General features: G+C 48.3%; 3 protein-coding genes across 7 annotated transcripts in view; 1 reads left to right on the forward strand and 2 right to left on the reverse strand.

The window, feature by feature from the left end:
* Positions 1–5,696, reverse strand: part of LOC101778151 (DNA-directed RNA polymerase IV subunit 1) — a 17,775-nt gene extending 12,079 nt beyond the window's left edge. For 2 of the 5 annotated variants that reach the window (XM_022827041.1, XM_022827040.1), the window contains exons 1-2: positions 535–872; positions 242–317 (exon numbers count right to left, since the gene is read on the reverse strand). In XM_022827041.1, the coding sequence (XP_022682776.1) occupies positions 242–316 (75 nt within the window). In that variant the 5' untranslated portion in view covers position 317; positions 535–872. Of the gene's footprint in view, positions 1–241; positions 318–534; positions 873–5,434 lie in introns of those variants that run through there. The other 3 variants (XM_022827042.1, XM_012846322.2, XM_004970700.2) reach the window with 2 other exon arrangements.
* A 1,729-nt stretch (positions 5,697–7,425) lies between these two features.
* Positions 7,426–10,988, forward strand: LOC101779625 (chloride channel protein CLC-c). The gene is made up of 7 exons (XM_004970702.2): positions 7,426–7,661; positions 8,154–8,354; positions 8,444–8,621; positions 8,709–8,971; positions 9,117–9,386; positions 9,460–10,591; positions 10,690–10,988. Exons 1-7 carry the CDS (start codon positions 7,426–7,428, stop codon positions 10,774–10,776), a joined length of 2,367 nt encoding a protein of 788 aa, XP_004970759.1. The 3' UTR covers positions 10,777–10,988.
* Positions 10,989–13,785: 2,797 nt separating this feature from the next.
* On the reverse strand, positions 13,786–15,339 carry LOC101780023 (F-box protein At2g40910). Its single transcript, XM_004970703.4, has one exon. It carries the CDS (start codon positions 15,043–15,045, stop codon positions 13,996–13,998), a length of 1,050 nt encoding a protein of 349 aa, XP_004970760.1. The 5' UTR covers positions 15,046–15,339; the 3' UTR covers positions 13,786–13,995.
* Positions 15,340–16,533: the final 1,194 nt, after the last annotated feature.

Below are 16,533 nucleotides of genomic sequence, written 5' to 3' on the forward strand. Positions count from 1 at the left end.
ACAAGATGTAGGAAGTCGATTATCATAGTGGAAGGAATCATGTACTTTTCAGCGGATTCAATTAACATTCTTGCTCTCTTATTCCTCCTGTTTGGTTTCTACTTCTGTCATCATGAATTATTTCCCATGTGACTTTTGTGCAGGATGGAGCTGAATCATGAACTTCCTGGAGCTATTCTTAATGCGATAACATAAGATGGGGGGGGGGGGGGGGGGGCGGTATGCAAAAATAAAAGCATACCATATCTGTACTAGTCATGAGATCAAATGTTATCGCATTAAGAATAGCTCTAGGAAGTTCATGATTCAGCTCCATCCTGCACAACAGTCACATGGGAAATAATTCATGATGACAGAAGTAGAAACCAAACAGGAGGAATAAGAGAGCAAGAATGTTAATGTAAACAGCAAAAAAGTACAAGATAGCAATGAATATGATAGTTGAAATACAGTTCTTTCGATCCATAGTATAATTAGTTTTAATGAAAAAGAAAACACAAAAGAAGTAAAACTCTAAAATGATGATAGACCTACCCTTAAATGAGAAACCTCACTCTGGCAATGCAAGTGTGCAGAGTATCCTATTTGTTTCACTGTTTGCAGTCTACACTGCACAGCATTTAAAATTCTCAAATCATCACAAGATTCCTCCATGAAACTATTTGGAGAAAAAAGAAACTGAAGGGCACCACTTCAAAATGGAGATATGAATAACACCAGATGCCCTTCATAAACCATAGACAGGACCTAAACGTCTAAAACGAATGTAATATAGGTATATGCAAGAAACACTATCAGGGATACAGCCCAGTGTCACAAACATCTATGTATTCCATTAAAAAGACATCATCATGACTCACAGGAAAAGGTTACTATCAATAAGCACCCCACCCCCACCCCCACCCCCTACAACACAATAGACACATGTTCCATTCTACACAATACCACTCGCTGCTGCTCACAGTAGTTCTCAAATTAGTGATTTCTCCCTTTCTTGTCAAGATGTACGGACTTTCCGGTTTGCGTATGCCATTTTTTTTAATTATTTACAGGATATATGGCAATTGAATTTTATCAATGACAATGTATATATAGAAAGATCAACAACGGTTTAAATGTTATTCAATGAAAAGATGCGACTAAATCTTAAGTGTTACTAGGTCATTGTGTTTATATAGCACCAAAAATATTACATTACTGCAACCGCTAGCACGTAAAATGAACGAACGCCTCACATTGCATCAGACTCACAAATGATCTTTTCGCAAAGAAAGCTTCCATATGCTAAGGCATACTCTTAGCACACGGGCAGAGCGGTTGACGGTTGACGTGGACTTATCGCGGCCCTCGATCAGCATAAAGGGACGGTGCCTCTTAGCACACGGGATCTTCTAAGGCATACGCCTCGACCCGCAGTGGCAGCCCGCCGTCGTTACTCCGACCCATGTTGACGCTGGCACGCTTGCCGCTCCCCCCTTCCCCGCTCCTTGGCTTCCACTAGCAGGAGTATATACGCGAGTCGACAGTCGAGTCGTGCCGCGATTCCACGAGGGGAAATACCTAGGGCCCTCTAGCTACTACTACGCCGCACTGCAGGCACGCAAACCTCGAGAAGGCAAGAACCAAACCTTGAGAAAACCCCAAAAGGAGATTCTCTTCGCCCCTTCAACCAGCGCAGCCGACGCCCAAGGCGGCGAGCTCGTCGGCGACGATATCCACCGTCGCAACCGCCGCCTCCTCCTGCTGGTCCTCCCCCGCGGCCCCATACGCGCGACCCCGGTGCCGACGCACCGCCACTGTGGTGTCGGAAGGCAGCTTGGGGCACTCTCGCCCCCCCCCCCCACCTCGGCTTATCTGTTCCCGCCGCCCCCGCCGCCGGCGCAATCGAGGTGAGCGATTCCTCGCATTCGCGCTATTCCTGATCCTGTGGCGGACCAATGCTCGCGCGCAGCGCTCGATTGTTGGGTTGTTTTTTCTGATCGCCGGTTTAGAGTTTTCCTTTCGGTTTATGCTCTGTTCCCACCGTGCTGGTGGCTCTGTTTCGCCTTTGCATCTGGCGGCGGTCTGGATTTGCGTTCGGGGTCGCGGTCGTTCGAGGTTGGGATTGGTGAATTTTGAGGGCCCTCGGTTTCAGCACGTGCTCCCTACGAGGTTAGCGTGCGTGACGGATTGAAAGTTTGTGGCGCACGTGATCAGGTGCCGATTAGTCACCTGACAGAGGTCGCGAACGGTGTCCGTTGATCCCGGCATGAAGTCTGTTTTTGGTTTTTCTCTTCTCGTCACGCCCGCGTCCATTGCAGAGGATGATCGAGGCTTCCGAGGTTTCAACGGTAGGAAAACCAGAAATTCTGATTTCTGAAGGACTTCTTCAAAGTCTTCGTCACCATCAATTTGTTCGATGGAATAGTCCTGATCGCCACTGTTGCTCGTGCTGTCAGAGGGTGCTTCAAGGAATTAGTCCTTGAAAAGGCCTGCAGATTGTAGTGAGGGCATTGCACTTCCCCTGCACTGGTGACCTGACAAGCTCCTTGTCGTGACAGAGGCACCGGTTCTCTAGTCTGGCGCTCCACCCGTTAAAACCGATTTGCAGTTGCTCCTTGAAATTCTACTTTGAAGTTAGTGCATTTGTGGAGAAGTGTGTGGAATCTGCTTGACAAGATCAATGGACACTGGAGGTCATAATGTAGCTCAAAAACCTTCATTTATCTTCGGAATTCAGAAGCTTTGTTCAATGTTATGGGGAAGGAATAATGTCTTCTGTGATGCAAGAAAGAGTGTGTACGGTAGTAGGCAATAGGAGCATAGCCGTGGTCAGAACTTGTCACATGTAGCAGCAATTGTCTGTAAGCTGTCTGCGCTAGTTATTTGGTATCATGTTACTACCTCCGATTCTTTTTATTTGACGTTCCCGATAGCCAAATAGAACTACTTGCAGGCTAAAATCACTGTATGAAATGTCAAATATAATGAATCGGAGGTAGTATTATATTTTTATTTGTCCATTTGTTAACATTGGTGTTCCAATTGGAGGTTTTCATGTGTAGTAGTTGAAGGCCGAAGCAGTTCATACTTTATCTATGATTGGTTAAAACTGGCTGTTTGATTACTGTTCCATTCTCTATTGCTAATAAGGTTTGATTTCCTCGATAGGTAACTACTGTGAGCAGCAGCGAGTGGTATTGTGTAGAATGGTACATGTGTCTACTGTGTTGTAGGGGGTGGGGGTGGGTGCTTATTGATAGTATCCTTTTCATGTGAGTCATGGTGATGTCTTTTTAATGGAATACATAGATGTTTGTGACACTGGGTTGTATCCCTGATACTGTTTCTTGCATATACCTATATTACATTCGTTTTAGACTTTTAGGTCCTGTCTATGGTTTATGAAGGGCATCTGGTGTTATTCATATCTCCATTTTGAAGTGGTGCCCTTCAGTTTCTTTTTTCTCCAAATAGCTTCATGGAGGAATCTTGTGATGATTTGAGTATTTTAAATGCTGTGTAGTGTAGACTGCAAACAGTGAAACAAGTGGTGCCCTTCAGTTGAGGTGTGCTCCGGCCTTTTCTCCTCATATAGACACTGCTGAAGCGCGGGGACCATAACTAGGAATAGCTCGTCATCCTCTTCTTCCTCCTCTAGCATGAATCTCCTAACTTCATCCTCCCAAGATTCCATTATCTATATGTATGTATATGGTAAGGCAAGTAAACTATGTCACTCAAATGCATATGGTCTAGAAAAAAAAAAGAAAAAGCTCACAGGTTATGAAAACTGGAATACTTGCAAGAATATATGATATAAGCTAGCATTTTGGTTCAGGATCAAAAAGATGGCAAACAGATCGTAGGTTCAGAATAGCATTTTGACCTCAGAAGAACAGTGACTTAATATGGCAAACAGATCATAGTTCTACAGGCTGATTCAAGCCAAATAGATCATAGGTTCAGGATTCATTGTTATATGGAGGCTTAGCTACATCTAATGTTGCAAAAGAAATAGCTTTATTCTTGGATTTCCACATAGTATTGATAACCATGGATTTAATGCACTCAAAAGGCGTTCAACCATGTCAAGCAAATGCTAACGGATATAATCCAATTAAGAATTGTAAGTTGAAGGATATCAGAGAGAACAATAAGACATTGTAATTTCAGAGATACAGAAATCTCTGGTCTTCGCTACTTAACAGTTGAGATCAGATTTATTAAACTGCAGTGCTTCTACATCTTTTAACAAGATTTGATAAATTATAGCAGCCTTAAGGAAAAAAAATCAGACAGCACATGAGTAAGGCTCTATTCGAGGAAGCACACCGCACACAACAAACAAAATGAAGAACTGCTCCAACAAGAATGGTTCAGATAAGGTTGTGCTCCAAGTGGTGGTTGTATTCCATTAATCATGTAGATCTTCTTTCTTAGGGACAGAATCGCCAGTATTAAACGCATCTTAGATGTTGAAAGTCACAGAATAACACAGCTAATGAAGTTAGCACATCACAGGGTGACTCAAAAACAATGACATAAAACTCATAGATTCCATAAACATGAAATTAGTTCCAAGAACAAAGATCAGCAACCTTGCATTTGTAGTTTTATTCAGTAATCATATTTGTTTTATTCTGCACTGCATCAAAAGACCTGAATATCTAATAATACGCCACAACAAATGTCTACAGTTTATCTACCAAGAATGAGTGGAAGGAAATGAGAACACAAAAAAAATGTACTGAAGCTTAAAACATTACACATGGCTTTATTTTTTATCTGGTTGGCAAGAACAGCTAGTAATGGATTGGAACCTCATCCAAATCTAGTACTTTTACAAGAGAGAAACAACAAGATTTTTTCCCCTTACAGCAAGAATGACAAGCAATTATGCACTGAACATAAATAACAAGAACAATCCAAACCTAACTTCCAGATTCCAATAAGAACATTGCAGTGCAATGTCTATTCTACCAGTCATGTGTATGTGTAACATCAGGATTTTTTTTCTCTCATCAGGCTAGCAAGAACCTCATCCAAAACACTGATGAACCTCATCAAGATTTATAAGAGACAACAGCATGATATTTTTCATTCCAGGAAGAATGACAAGCAATTAAGCACTGAAGCTAAATAACTAGAACAAAGTCAAAGCTTTCCAAAGAGTGCAGACATTAGTATAGGATTCCATTTTTTACAGTGATGCATCTCTATAATCTGTAGGTATCGCTAAGAGTAAACCGTAATGAACTAGTTAGCGCCTAAGACGAAAGCATTACCAGTTCTAGGGATCTAGAAATAAGATGAACCGAAGGAAGAACTTAAAAACATCTAACACACATCTATCTGTAAAAAAAGCACAAGCAGTCACGGAGAGAGGAAGGGCTCGATCCAAGTAGCAGGAGCTCGATCTGGGGAGGACAAGGAGGAGAGAGGAAGGGCTCACCGGGTCTTGGGACGAGGCAAGGCGGGGCAGTCACGGAGCAGTGGTGGAGATCGAGCCGGCACGGAGATGGAGAGGCGACGGGGAGGCGGCGGGGAGGCGACGGGGAGGACGGGGAGGCGACGGGGAGGCGACGAGGAGCAGCGACGGCGAGGCGCAGGGAGGGGGAGCCGCACGGGCGACGGCGCTGCGTCGCTCGGGGAGCCGCGGGGAAGAGGCGGCCGGACCCTCGAGGTGGGGAGGGCTCGGCACGCGGAAAACTCGCGGATCGGGTCAGGCGCCCCCGTCTCGTGTTCTCCCAAACGACGGGGTAAATTCGCCCGTGGCCAGTTCTCCGCGCGGGCTTCCAGCCTCGGGGATACGACGGGATCCCCTCGGGGTTCCGGTTCCCAAAGAGCCTGGGGAGTGTTTAGATAGCACGGGTTAAAATTTAGCCCTGTCACATTAGTTCGGATACTAATTAGGAAGATTAAATATGAGCTAATTATAAAATTAATAGCAGAACTTCTAAGCTAAATCGTGAGACGAATCTATTAAGCCTAATTAATCCATCATTAGCGAATGGTTACTGTACCATCACATTGTTAAATCATGAACTAATTAGTCTTAATAGATTCGTCTCGCGATTTAACCTAGAGGTTGTGTAATTAATTTTATAATTAGCCTATGTTTAATACTTCTAATTAGTGTCCAAACCTGTGACATGGGCTAAAATTTAGCCCATACCTTCCCCCCCTAATAGTGTGCGGCCCCAGGCAGGACGGACCGGCCGGGGGGATTGAATCAGCAACGGCCCACTTGCTACGACAGACGGCGTCACAGGGCCCAGTTTCGCAGCGGGACCTCGGCCGGGATCGGTGTTGTAGAATCTGTTGTTGCAGATCCAACAACGTTGCAGAATCTGTTGGTGCAGGGTAGTACTGTCAATGTGGATCAAGGTGTGATCCATTATTCTAGATAAGATATATCCGGTAGTAGTATATAAACAGGACGCTGCTTTTTTCTCAAAATCAAGTGGATAATCTTAGTCGTAGCTGCACCGGAGGCCATAGGACGACTGAACTCCCGAACGGTTTCCTCGGCGTGACGCGATCCAACGTGCCGGACTCGCAGACTCCCGCACGCCCCCGCGCCGATCACCGTCGGATTTAAACGGAGGCGAGGGGCCCCTCCTACCTGGGCTGCTGCAAACTTGCCGCCGTCTCGGCGTCTCCTCCGCGCGCCTCGCCACCACCAAATCACCCTTGCCTTGCAATTCCCGGCACTCTCACCGCGCGCCTCGCTCCTCCGGCTGGCGCGGGCGGACGCTGATACGTTTGGGATCGATCGGGCTAACGAGGCGGCGGGTTGGCCTCGGTCGGGAGGACGGCGAGGAGGCCAGGATTATTGGATGCGGAGGTGTTCCGGTAAGTTCCGATCGATCGATGGATACCGCTTCTCTCGATTGAAGTTCAATGCTGACGTACACCGGGACGTGTAATCTATGCAGCAGTATTCTATATATTCCACATGAATGGATAGATTGCATTGGTCGTTAATCGTCAATGCAAATTGTTTCTTAATCTGATCCGAGAGTAGCCAATGCAATGACTCAATTTTAGTCACGAACTGATGATAGCGTGAGCCGTGCATCATTGGCGCATTACGGCCATCTGAGAGGTGCATGCTCGATGAATCTGAACAGGGAGAAAAAAAAAAACAGAGATGCGGTTAGGATTGCCATCTGACAGGAGCATGCAAATGTTCTTCTCTTTTCTTCTTCATATTTTCTGAAAAAAAACACACACAACATGTTTCCAGTGTCGTCAAAGGCGCCAAATTGTGCCACGCTGTTTCTGAATGACTTCCACATCATGTTTCAGTAATTGATCTACACGCATAAACAGCCTCTTTGTTTATTGCAGTATGATGTATGAATAACTCACGACCTCCTTGATTACCAGAAGAAGCATTGTGAAGGAAATCTACCTCCGTACAAGTGAAAGCAGGAAACCATGGCCATGGCTACAAAAGAAAATGGCTTGGGCGGAGCCGAGAGCTCCACCTCCACGCCGGTGGCGACGCCCATGGCAACTCCAGTGTCGACGAGGTCGGTGAAATGGGAAAAGGACGTCCAGGAGGCGGCTGGCACGCTGGATCGGCCACTGCTTCACAAGCGCTGCGCGAACACGACTTCGCAGATGGCCGTCGTCGGCGCCAACACCTGCCCCATTGAGAGCCTTGATTACGAGTAACTTGTGCTTCCACATAATTTATTTATTTCTCACATATCTTTACTACGACTACACCACAATTGAGTTTATTGTAGTGGAATTCGGTGTCATGGCTGTAACTTAAATGCTGGTCAGTCTGGAAAACTTAGATAATTATGCCTTTAAACAAGCTACATGAATGCACTCATGTTTGCTCTTAATTTGTAAGTTGCCAGGATTTTTCTTGAACGAAAATCATTTTTTTTCCTTTTTAGCTTTTGCTTTGGACTTGTACAGAAATCGAGATCCTATTTGATCTTTTTTAGTGAATATGCTATTTGATTGATTGTTGATCCAATGTATGAAATAAGAGCTCGATACTTAAAAAAAATGAAGTCACATTACAAAAGATTTCCCTACTAGCAATGAACTTGACAGGATTTTGATCCTAGGAAGTAATGTCAGAACTCAGCAGGTTAGAATCAAATTTATTTATGCATTTTCTTGCCTTATTTTACTGGTAATTTCAGAGTTGTGGAGAATGAGGTGTACAATCAAGACTGGCGATCAAGAGGCAAACTTCAGATCTTCCAATACCAGGTCCTTAAATGGACCCTGGCCCTCATTGTGGGTTTAGTGGTTGCCCTAGTAGGATTCTTCAATAACATTGCTGTTGAAAACATCGCTGGGTTCAAGCTGCTCCTCACGAGCAATCTCATGCTCCACAACCGGTACAGATCTTACAACGCTGTCAACATTGAGCTTAAAAGTTTCAATTGCCACTGTATTCTTCTTTGCTTAACATTGCTTGGAGCTTCAGGTACATGGCGGCTTTTGTAGTATACATCAGTTGCAATACAATGCTGGCTGCTGCCGCTGCTGCATTGTGCGCTTATATTGCCCCAGCAGCAGCAGGTTCTGGCATCCCTGAGGTGAAGGCCTATCTGAATGGCATTGATGCGCACTCGATCTTAGCGCCTAGTACCCTCTTGGTGAAGGTGGTGCCCTCAAGCTGTGATCCTTATGTTATTGTGACATTGATGTTGTGATTTAGATCTGATTGTACTGTCTGACCGCAAATGCAGATTTTTGGCTCAGTACTAGGGGTGTCTGCTGGGTTTGTGCTGGGCAAGGAAGGGCCAATGGTGCATACTGGTGCTTGTGTTGCCTCCTTGCTTGCGCAAGGTGGGTCACGGAAGTATGGCCTCACCTGGAACTGGATCAGGTATTTCAAGAATGATCTGGACCGCAGGGATCTCATCACCTGTGGAGCTGCAGCTGGCGTGGCAGCAGCCTTCCGTGCCCCGGTTGGCGGCGTGCTCTTTGCGCTTGAAGAAGTTACATCATGGTAATTCCTCAAAACTGAAACAATATGGATGGAGCATCCAAAACACACCATACATCATGCAATCACATCTTGTTGCTGACATTTTTTTAGAAGCGGGCATTTTGTTACTGACATGAGTGATCCTACTATTGCAATAATCTGTCAGGTGGCGGAGCTCGCTTCTCTGGAGGACGTTCTCCACGACGGCTGTGGTGGCAATGGTGTTGCGCGGCCTAATCAGCTACTGCCGTGGTGGCCATTGTGGCTTGTTTGGCAAAGGAGGGCTGATCATGTTCGATCTCAGTTCACGGCAAGCCACGTACACTGCAACGGACCTGGGCGCAGTCATGTTGCTTGGTATCCTGGGCGGGCTGCTTGGTGCTCTTTTCAACTACCTCGTTGACCGGATCCTTCACATTTATAACCTCCTCAACGAGTAAGTGTCATCGGAGTCTCTAGCTCTAAAACATTTTCATAGGCCACTGAGCACTGAGCGTTTATATTTGCAGGAAGGGTCCGCGCTCCAAGATCATCTTGACCATTACCATCTCAGTGATCACCTCGTGCTGCACCTTCGGCTTGCCTTGGCTCACGTCGTGCACCCCCTGCCCGCCCGAGCTCGCTGGAAAGTGCCCGACCATTGGCCGCTCCGGCAACTTCAAGAGCTTCCAGTGCCCGGCCGGACACTACAATGCGCTGGCATCCCTCTTCTTCAACACCAATGACGATGCCATCCGCAACCTTTTCAGTGCGGGAACCGACAGAGAGTTCGGTGTGTCCACGCTCCTGACCTTCTTCACCACCGTCTACACTCTAGGCATCCTCACCTATGGCGTGGCGGTGCCGTCAGGGCTCTTCATTCCCGTCATCCTCGCTGGCGCCTCGTTTGGCCGTCTGCTCGGTTCGCTGCTCGGCTCCATCAGCGGCCTCGACACGGGGCTCTTCGCGCTGCTTGGCGCGGCATCCTTACTCGGCGGGACCATGCGGATGACGGTGTCCGTGTGCGTCATCCTCCTGGAGCTGACCAACGACCTCCACCTGCTGCCGCTCATCATGCTCGTGCTGCTCATCGCCAAGACGCTGGCGGACTGCTTCAACAAGGGGGTGTACGAGCAGATGGTGCGCATGAAGGGGCTCCCCTACCTGGAGGTGCACGCGGAGCCGTGCATGCGGAGCCTGGTGGCCGGCGACGTCGTGTCAGGCCCGCTCATCACCTTCTCCAGCGTCGAGCGCGTCGGCGCCATCGTCGACACGCTCCGGCACACGGGCCACAACGGGTTCCCCGTGATCGAGGACCAGCCGTTCGCGCCGGCGCCGGAGCTGTGCGGCCTGGTGCTGCGCTCCCACCTGCTTGTGCTGCTGCAGGGGCGGATCTTTACCAGGCGCTGCGTCACGACCGGCGCCACCGAGGTGTTCCGCACGCTCGCGCCGTTCGACTTCGCCAAGGCCGGGTCAGGCAAGGGCCTCAAGGTGGATGACCTGGACCTGACGGAGGAGGAGATGGACATGTACGTGGACCTCCACCCCATCACCAACCGGTCGCCGTACACCGTGGTGGAGAACATGTCGCTAGCGAAGGCGGCCGTGCTGTTCCGCGGCCTCGGCCTCCGCCACATGTGCGTCGTGCCGAGGACGCAGGGGGTAAGTGATCAGTTCACAACTTTCACATCGCATCGTCCATAAAAAGCTCCGCGGTTTCGCATTTGACATGACACGAGCTGCGATTTTCGCGTGTGCAGAGGCCGCCGGTGGTGGGAATCCTGACGCGGCACGACTTCATGCCGCAGTACATCCGCGGGCTGTACCCGAACACCATGCCCCGGTAGAACGAAAGGGCAAGAGAGCGGAGTGGATTTTGATTGCACGGCACATTGTGTATAGGTTAGGTTAGGCTCTTTCATATGCCTCAGAACATGGTTTAGGCTCTTTAACCCTGTCCCCTGCGATCAAAGTGGTATTGCCTGAAAAATTCTCTGAACAGGCAACCCTGAGATTTCAGTTCTTGTAAGTATCTCACAGATAAATGCCGAGTATTTATTTGAACCAATTTGTTAAACGAGTGGCACTCAGTAACCCCCTTCATTGTAGAAACGTTGTCATCAACAGGAGGCATCATTGTCATTACCGCAGCAATACGTCAATCAATCAACTCCAGGCCTCCATCACAACAGTAACAACAATCTGCTTATTTTCAGTGTGCAGTTCTCTGAAGGCTAAACAAATTCGGCATGTTCTAATTCAATGGGATAAAGCACAAGTTGGATAGCGTGAAAAATCAGCCGAAGAGGAAATGGGACGCATGATTTGCAACGAAGCGCACTAAACTATAAGTACAAGTGGTTAGCTGTCAGCCTGTCACACACTGTATTGGGTATCCTTTGACATCTCCGGTGCAACTTGCTTCCAGCATTTTTCTTAATCAAAGCAAGAGCTCGTTTGGCAGGATTGCGGCTGTGGTTGAAACGGCTACGGCAGTGGCTCTTCTGGTGAAGCAGCTTCTCTGACGTTCTGATGGAGTGAAGTCGTTTTGAAAAACGTTTTGCTAAACGGCTTCTTTTATTTTTCATGAATGGAGGAAAGATGTCAAATATCCAAAATAGTCTTGATTTCTCTCTTGTTTATAATTTGAGTTTTGTATGTGATAAAAATATTAATGAATAGAAGTATATATTAACCAATCATTATATTATACCCTTACTATTTTTTTCATTCCCATTTCTTTTGCTTCTTACCCCTTCACTTCACTTATTATCTGATTCTTCTCTCTTTTTTACACACCTATTATTTTTTTGTTTTTTCCTCTCTTTTCTACCACCGGTAATTCGTTCTTCCTGTGACCTTATCCGTTCGGCCGCTCCTTTCCTTCCTGTCTTTTCTACCTGCCGCCCATTGATACCCAGGCCTCCGCCGTCTCTACTGCTGCGCTGCAACTTGCTTCTGCTATGACAGGCCATGTTTAGTTACTCCCAACTCCCAACTTTGACACTATGCAAAAAGAAGATTCCCCATCACATCAAACTTGCGGTACATGCATAGAGTACTAAATGTAGATGAAATTAAAAACTAATTGCACAGTTTTGTTGTACTTTGCGAGACGAATCTTTTGAGCCTAATTAGTCAATATTTGGACAATAATTCACAAATACAAACGAAACGCTACAGTGTGCTACAGTGCTGTAACAGTAATTTGGCACCTCCCAAATTCCCCAACTAAACAAGGCCACAGTGTCTGAGGTGGAGGGCAGGCCGCGTCCCAACGCCGGGCCGGTAGACCACACGCCCATGGCAGCTGCCATCGCTACTCCAGGTGTGCGGGGATTAGATTTGCCTCCGTCCTGTTGCCTCCCCCGTCGTGCTACATCTTCACCGCACTCTCACCGCTGTCCTTCCTCACCCCCGCTGCCAGCTTCTTCACGCTGTCCCCGCCTCCCACTGCTGGCTGCCTGGCGCCGTCCTTGCTCTGCCTGCGGGCCTTCCCGAGGGACAGGGATGGCAAAAACAGGGAGGAGCCGCGGGGAGCCGCATTTTTGGGCTCCCGCTCCGTGGAATGGCTCATCTCAGTGGGTTTTAAGGGTTTCATCGTTGAAGCCGTTTGCTCTCCTACCTTTTGGTATGGTTTTGGGTGGAGCCGGTGGAGAAGCACCTCCCGAAACCCTGCCAAAGGGGGCCTAACTCAAATCACATATAATCAAAGCTGATATTAAAATGGTGTAAACAAGAATTTTAACGCCTGGAAATTTTGATTTTAGTCCTTGTTAGTATCTCATCGATAAATTGCCGATTTTTTTTATTCAATCAGTTTGTTGAATCAAGTGTCCAGTTCAGCTAGAGGTCAACCATTGTCAACCTCGTCCTTTTTTTTACCGGCACTGGAGACCGGAGTCAGTGTTGACAGCAGGCATTGCTTTCATTTCACTACAAACCTCCAATATTGTCACTCTCTGGAGATCCATAACCATCATTTTCTGTTTTCAAAAGACCCGGACAACTTGCCGGCATATATTGATAAGAAGAAAGCAAAGTTACAGGCACCAGGGGCGCCTATATGGAGTCGATGGAGTCCTGCTCAGACAGATGCTGAGATCAGGCGGGAAGGCTCCCACTCCGCACGAGTGAAGTATCCAAAATAACCAAGTTATCAGAATTTGTGTCACCACTCCACACAAAGTGACCTACTAGGTATTATCCATTTGTGTCACCACCTGCATATGTAGTTAGCAGAATTTTCAGTCAACTCGCCGCGTATAACGCTGCTTTCCTGATTATTCGGATTGTACAACTCCAAACTAAACAAACAATCTAATTTGACGGTATAAACAAAAGTCGAATAGATTCACCAATATTCGAAACCAGAATCGGGTGGCGTGAGTATCTGAACTTAAGCAAACGTGGTAAGCTGTCACAAACCAAGTACAGTTGATATCACCAGTGCATCTTCCTTCAGTCCTTTTCCTTTTCAAATCAACTTGAACCACATGTATTCATAAAACAGTACTAGAAAATTAAGATACAAACAATGCCAAGCTTACACACTGTTATAGGTGAAAACGACATGTATTACAGATATTTTCAGTTTCACTGTATTTAGGGGGTGTTTGGGAGGAGTGGGCTAAACTTTAGCCCTGTCATATCGGATGTTCGGATACTCATTAGGAGGACTAAACATAAGCTAATTACAAAACTAATTGCAGAACCCCTAGGCTAAATCGCGAGACGAATCTATTAAGCCTAATTAATCCATCATTAGTGAATGGTTACTGTAGCACCACATTGTCAAATCATGACCTAATTAGGCTTAATAGATTCGTCTCGCGATTTAGCCTAGGGGTTGTGTAATTAATTTTGTAATTAGTCTAGATTTAATACTCCTAATTAGTGTCCAAACATTCGATAGGATGGGGGCTAAAATTTAGCCCCCTCCTCCCAAACACCCCCTTAGTTTTTTTTCTTTGTTCTTTTACCTTCCTGCACACTTGGACGCAGTCACATTCTTCCAATCTTCCCCGGTTCCCCCATGGCCGTTTTCAGCGCGTCGGCAAGCCAAGTCAGGCCAGGGCGTTGGCCAAGTGGCGCGAGAATGGAAACAACCAGATCTGAATGAGATGCGCGCCTTCTTTATCCGACCCGAACGCCCACTCCTCCTCGACGCGCTTCTCGACCAAGTCGAACGCCAGCAGCTTCCACGGCGACCACAGGTACACCACCTCCCTCTCCGGGTGGAACGCCATGAACAGGAAGGTGATGGCCTGGCTCGAGCCGCCGGGGACGACGTCACTGACCCCGATCTCGTGCTTCAGCGCCCAGTCCCCCGCGTCGGCGTCCTCGAGCTCCCAGATCCTGAGGCGCGTGCCGTCGCTGGACGCGAACCGGAGGCGGCCCCGGCAGTGCCCGGCGCGCGCCCGGCAGCTGACGGGCGCCGGGAGCGCGGTGACCGCGCACGCCATGGTGCCCAGGTCGAGGCGGACGACGTGCCCCGAGTATGCCAGCACGTGGAGCGCGCCGCCGGAGTAGTGCATGGTGGCCGACATGGCGTCGGTGTCGATCCCGAAGTCGACCTCGTGGTCCCGCCACGCGCCGCGCTCGGAGTCGAACACCTCGATGGTCGCGCCCCGGGGCAGCCAGCCCGTGAAGCAAACCACCTTGTAGTGCGGCGAGGCGCAGGGGTCGAACGCCAGCACAGAGAGCAGCGTCCTGGCGCGCGGTGCCGGCAGCGCCGCCCACCGCCGCGTGGTCGGGTTCACGACGTGGAACGCCGCCGGGCGCGACGCGTAGTAGAGCAGCAGGCCGTTGCAGCCGTCGATGATGGTCGACGCGTTGTGCCGCGGGAAGAAGGCCATGTCGCCGGCCTCCGCGACGCCGCCGCCGTCCGGCGCGCAAGCGTACGTGTAGGCCCGCCTCGCGCCGTCATCGCCGCCGCCGCGGGGGCCGTCGTGGTAGAGAACCCCCGACGTGATGAGCGGCAGCATGCGGCGGAGGTAGTCGCTGGAGATGATGCGCCGCCACGAGGTGGAGACGCACTGGAACCGCGCCAGCGACCTGGCCGGCAGCCTCGCGAGGATCTCCGTGACCACGTCCTCGCCCAGCTCGGCATCCATCTCCGACCTTCCGGAGACTATGACGCCACGGGCCTTCTTGAACCTGCACCTCGCCGCTAATTATACCCAACAAGAGACTGCTATATTGTTTATAAATCTTTGGGCTATGCTTTGGTTTCTCCACCCGGGTAACTAAGTGACTTGGATGGCGACGACAGGAAGAGATTTCGATGGATACACAAGAAGTGCATGACACTGAACTGCTGCTGCTGGTAGCCGCAAATGCTGATAGCCTGAAATGAATGCACTGAACGTGTGACCATTGCGCACTGGATATATATACGCACTTTTGATCGCTCTCTCACTTTTGCACCGAAACTGATGTGGCGATGGACTCTGGTGCCTTTTTTTGCTAGAACACGGAGCATTGCTAGGGCCTTCCAAAATCACTGTGCCAGCACTATAGCATATTGTAGCGTTTCGTTTGTATTTGTAAATTATTGTCCAAATATTGACTAATTAGGCTTAAAAGATTCGTCTCGCAAAGTACAACCAAACTGTGCAATTAGTTTTTGATTTCGTCTACGTTCAGTACTCCATGCATGTACCGTAAGTTTGATATGATGGGGAATATTCTTTTTGCATAGTGTCAAAGTTGGGATTTCGGGGAACTAAACAGGCACTAGGTTGGGGTAAGCCGCGTGGTTTGCGCGTCGTCGTCCCTTCAAATCACCAGCAAAAAGGATTGTCATGTGGCGCCGCACTGTTCTTCGATGTGTCTATGCAAACAGAGAACGGTTATTTCTCTGGAAAGTTAACAGAAGGAAGAAAATGAAAAAGCAAAATGTAAATCTCTGGACAGAGAGACCTGATGATGTATTGTTTTAGTGATATGTAGGCCTCTATTTTTATTAAAATAAAATCTTCTCCAAGTCAGCAAGCAAAGCTAGCAGCTGGTCTCTGTAAAAGAACCAATTTGCTTATTAGTTCTCGAAGACAACAAGCAAAGCTAACTCTTTTTAAAGACTATCCAAGTAAATCTTTGTGATCTGCAGATAACCGGAAGTCTTGTCACCCTGTAAACAACTGATGACGAGAAATTTAAAATCGTGTGGTAGATTGAGTCGAACCCCACTATCCTCCGGCAATGATGCAAAAAAGAACTCTTCTTGGCCTTGCCTCCAAGCAACAGCTGGCTAGGTGGAGGCCAGGCCATCATGGTGCCCGGCCGGGCCGGCCACGCACGCAGGCCGGCACGGTGATGCGTCCACGTAAAGAGTTGGCCGGCTTGGGATCAAGTTGCCATCTGTACGTGCATCTCTCGTCAGGTTTCGCCATGACTCTTTTGTTTCAGCGCAAAGATACAAGAACTCAAGAAGCATCAGTATTCAGGCACGCTTAGCAAGACATCTGTAGACTGTAGTAGTCTGTTGCTTGGACGCTATGCCCCCCGGCTTTTCTCGCGGCAATCTCGGGCGCTCCTCGCCGTTCTCCGTGTCCGGCGCCCCGGAGAGGAATCTGGCGCATGTCCCGGGCCAGCGCCCCCAC

This window comes from Setaria italica, chromosome V, assembly GCF_000263155.2.
Source record: "Setaria italica strain Yugu1 chromosome V, Setaria_italica_v2.0, whole genome shotgun sequence".
NCBI lineage: Eukaryota > Viridiplantae > Streptophyta > Magnoliopsida > Poales > Poaceae > Setaria > Setaria italica.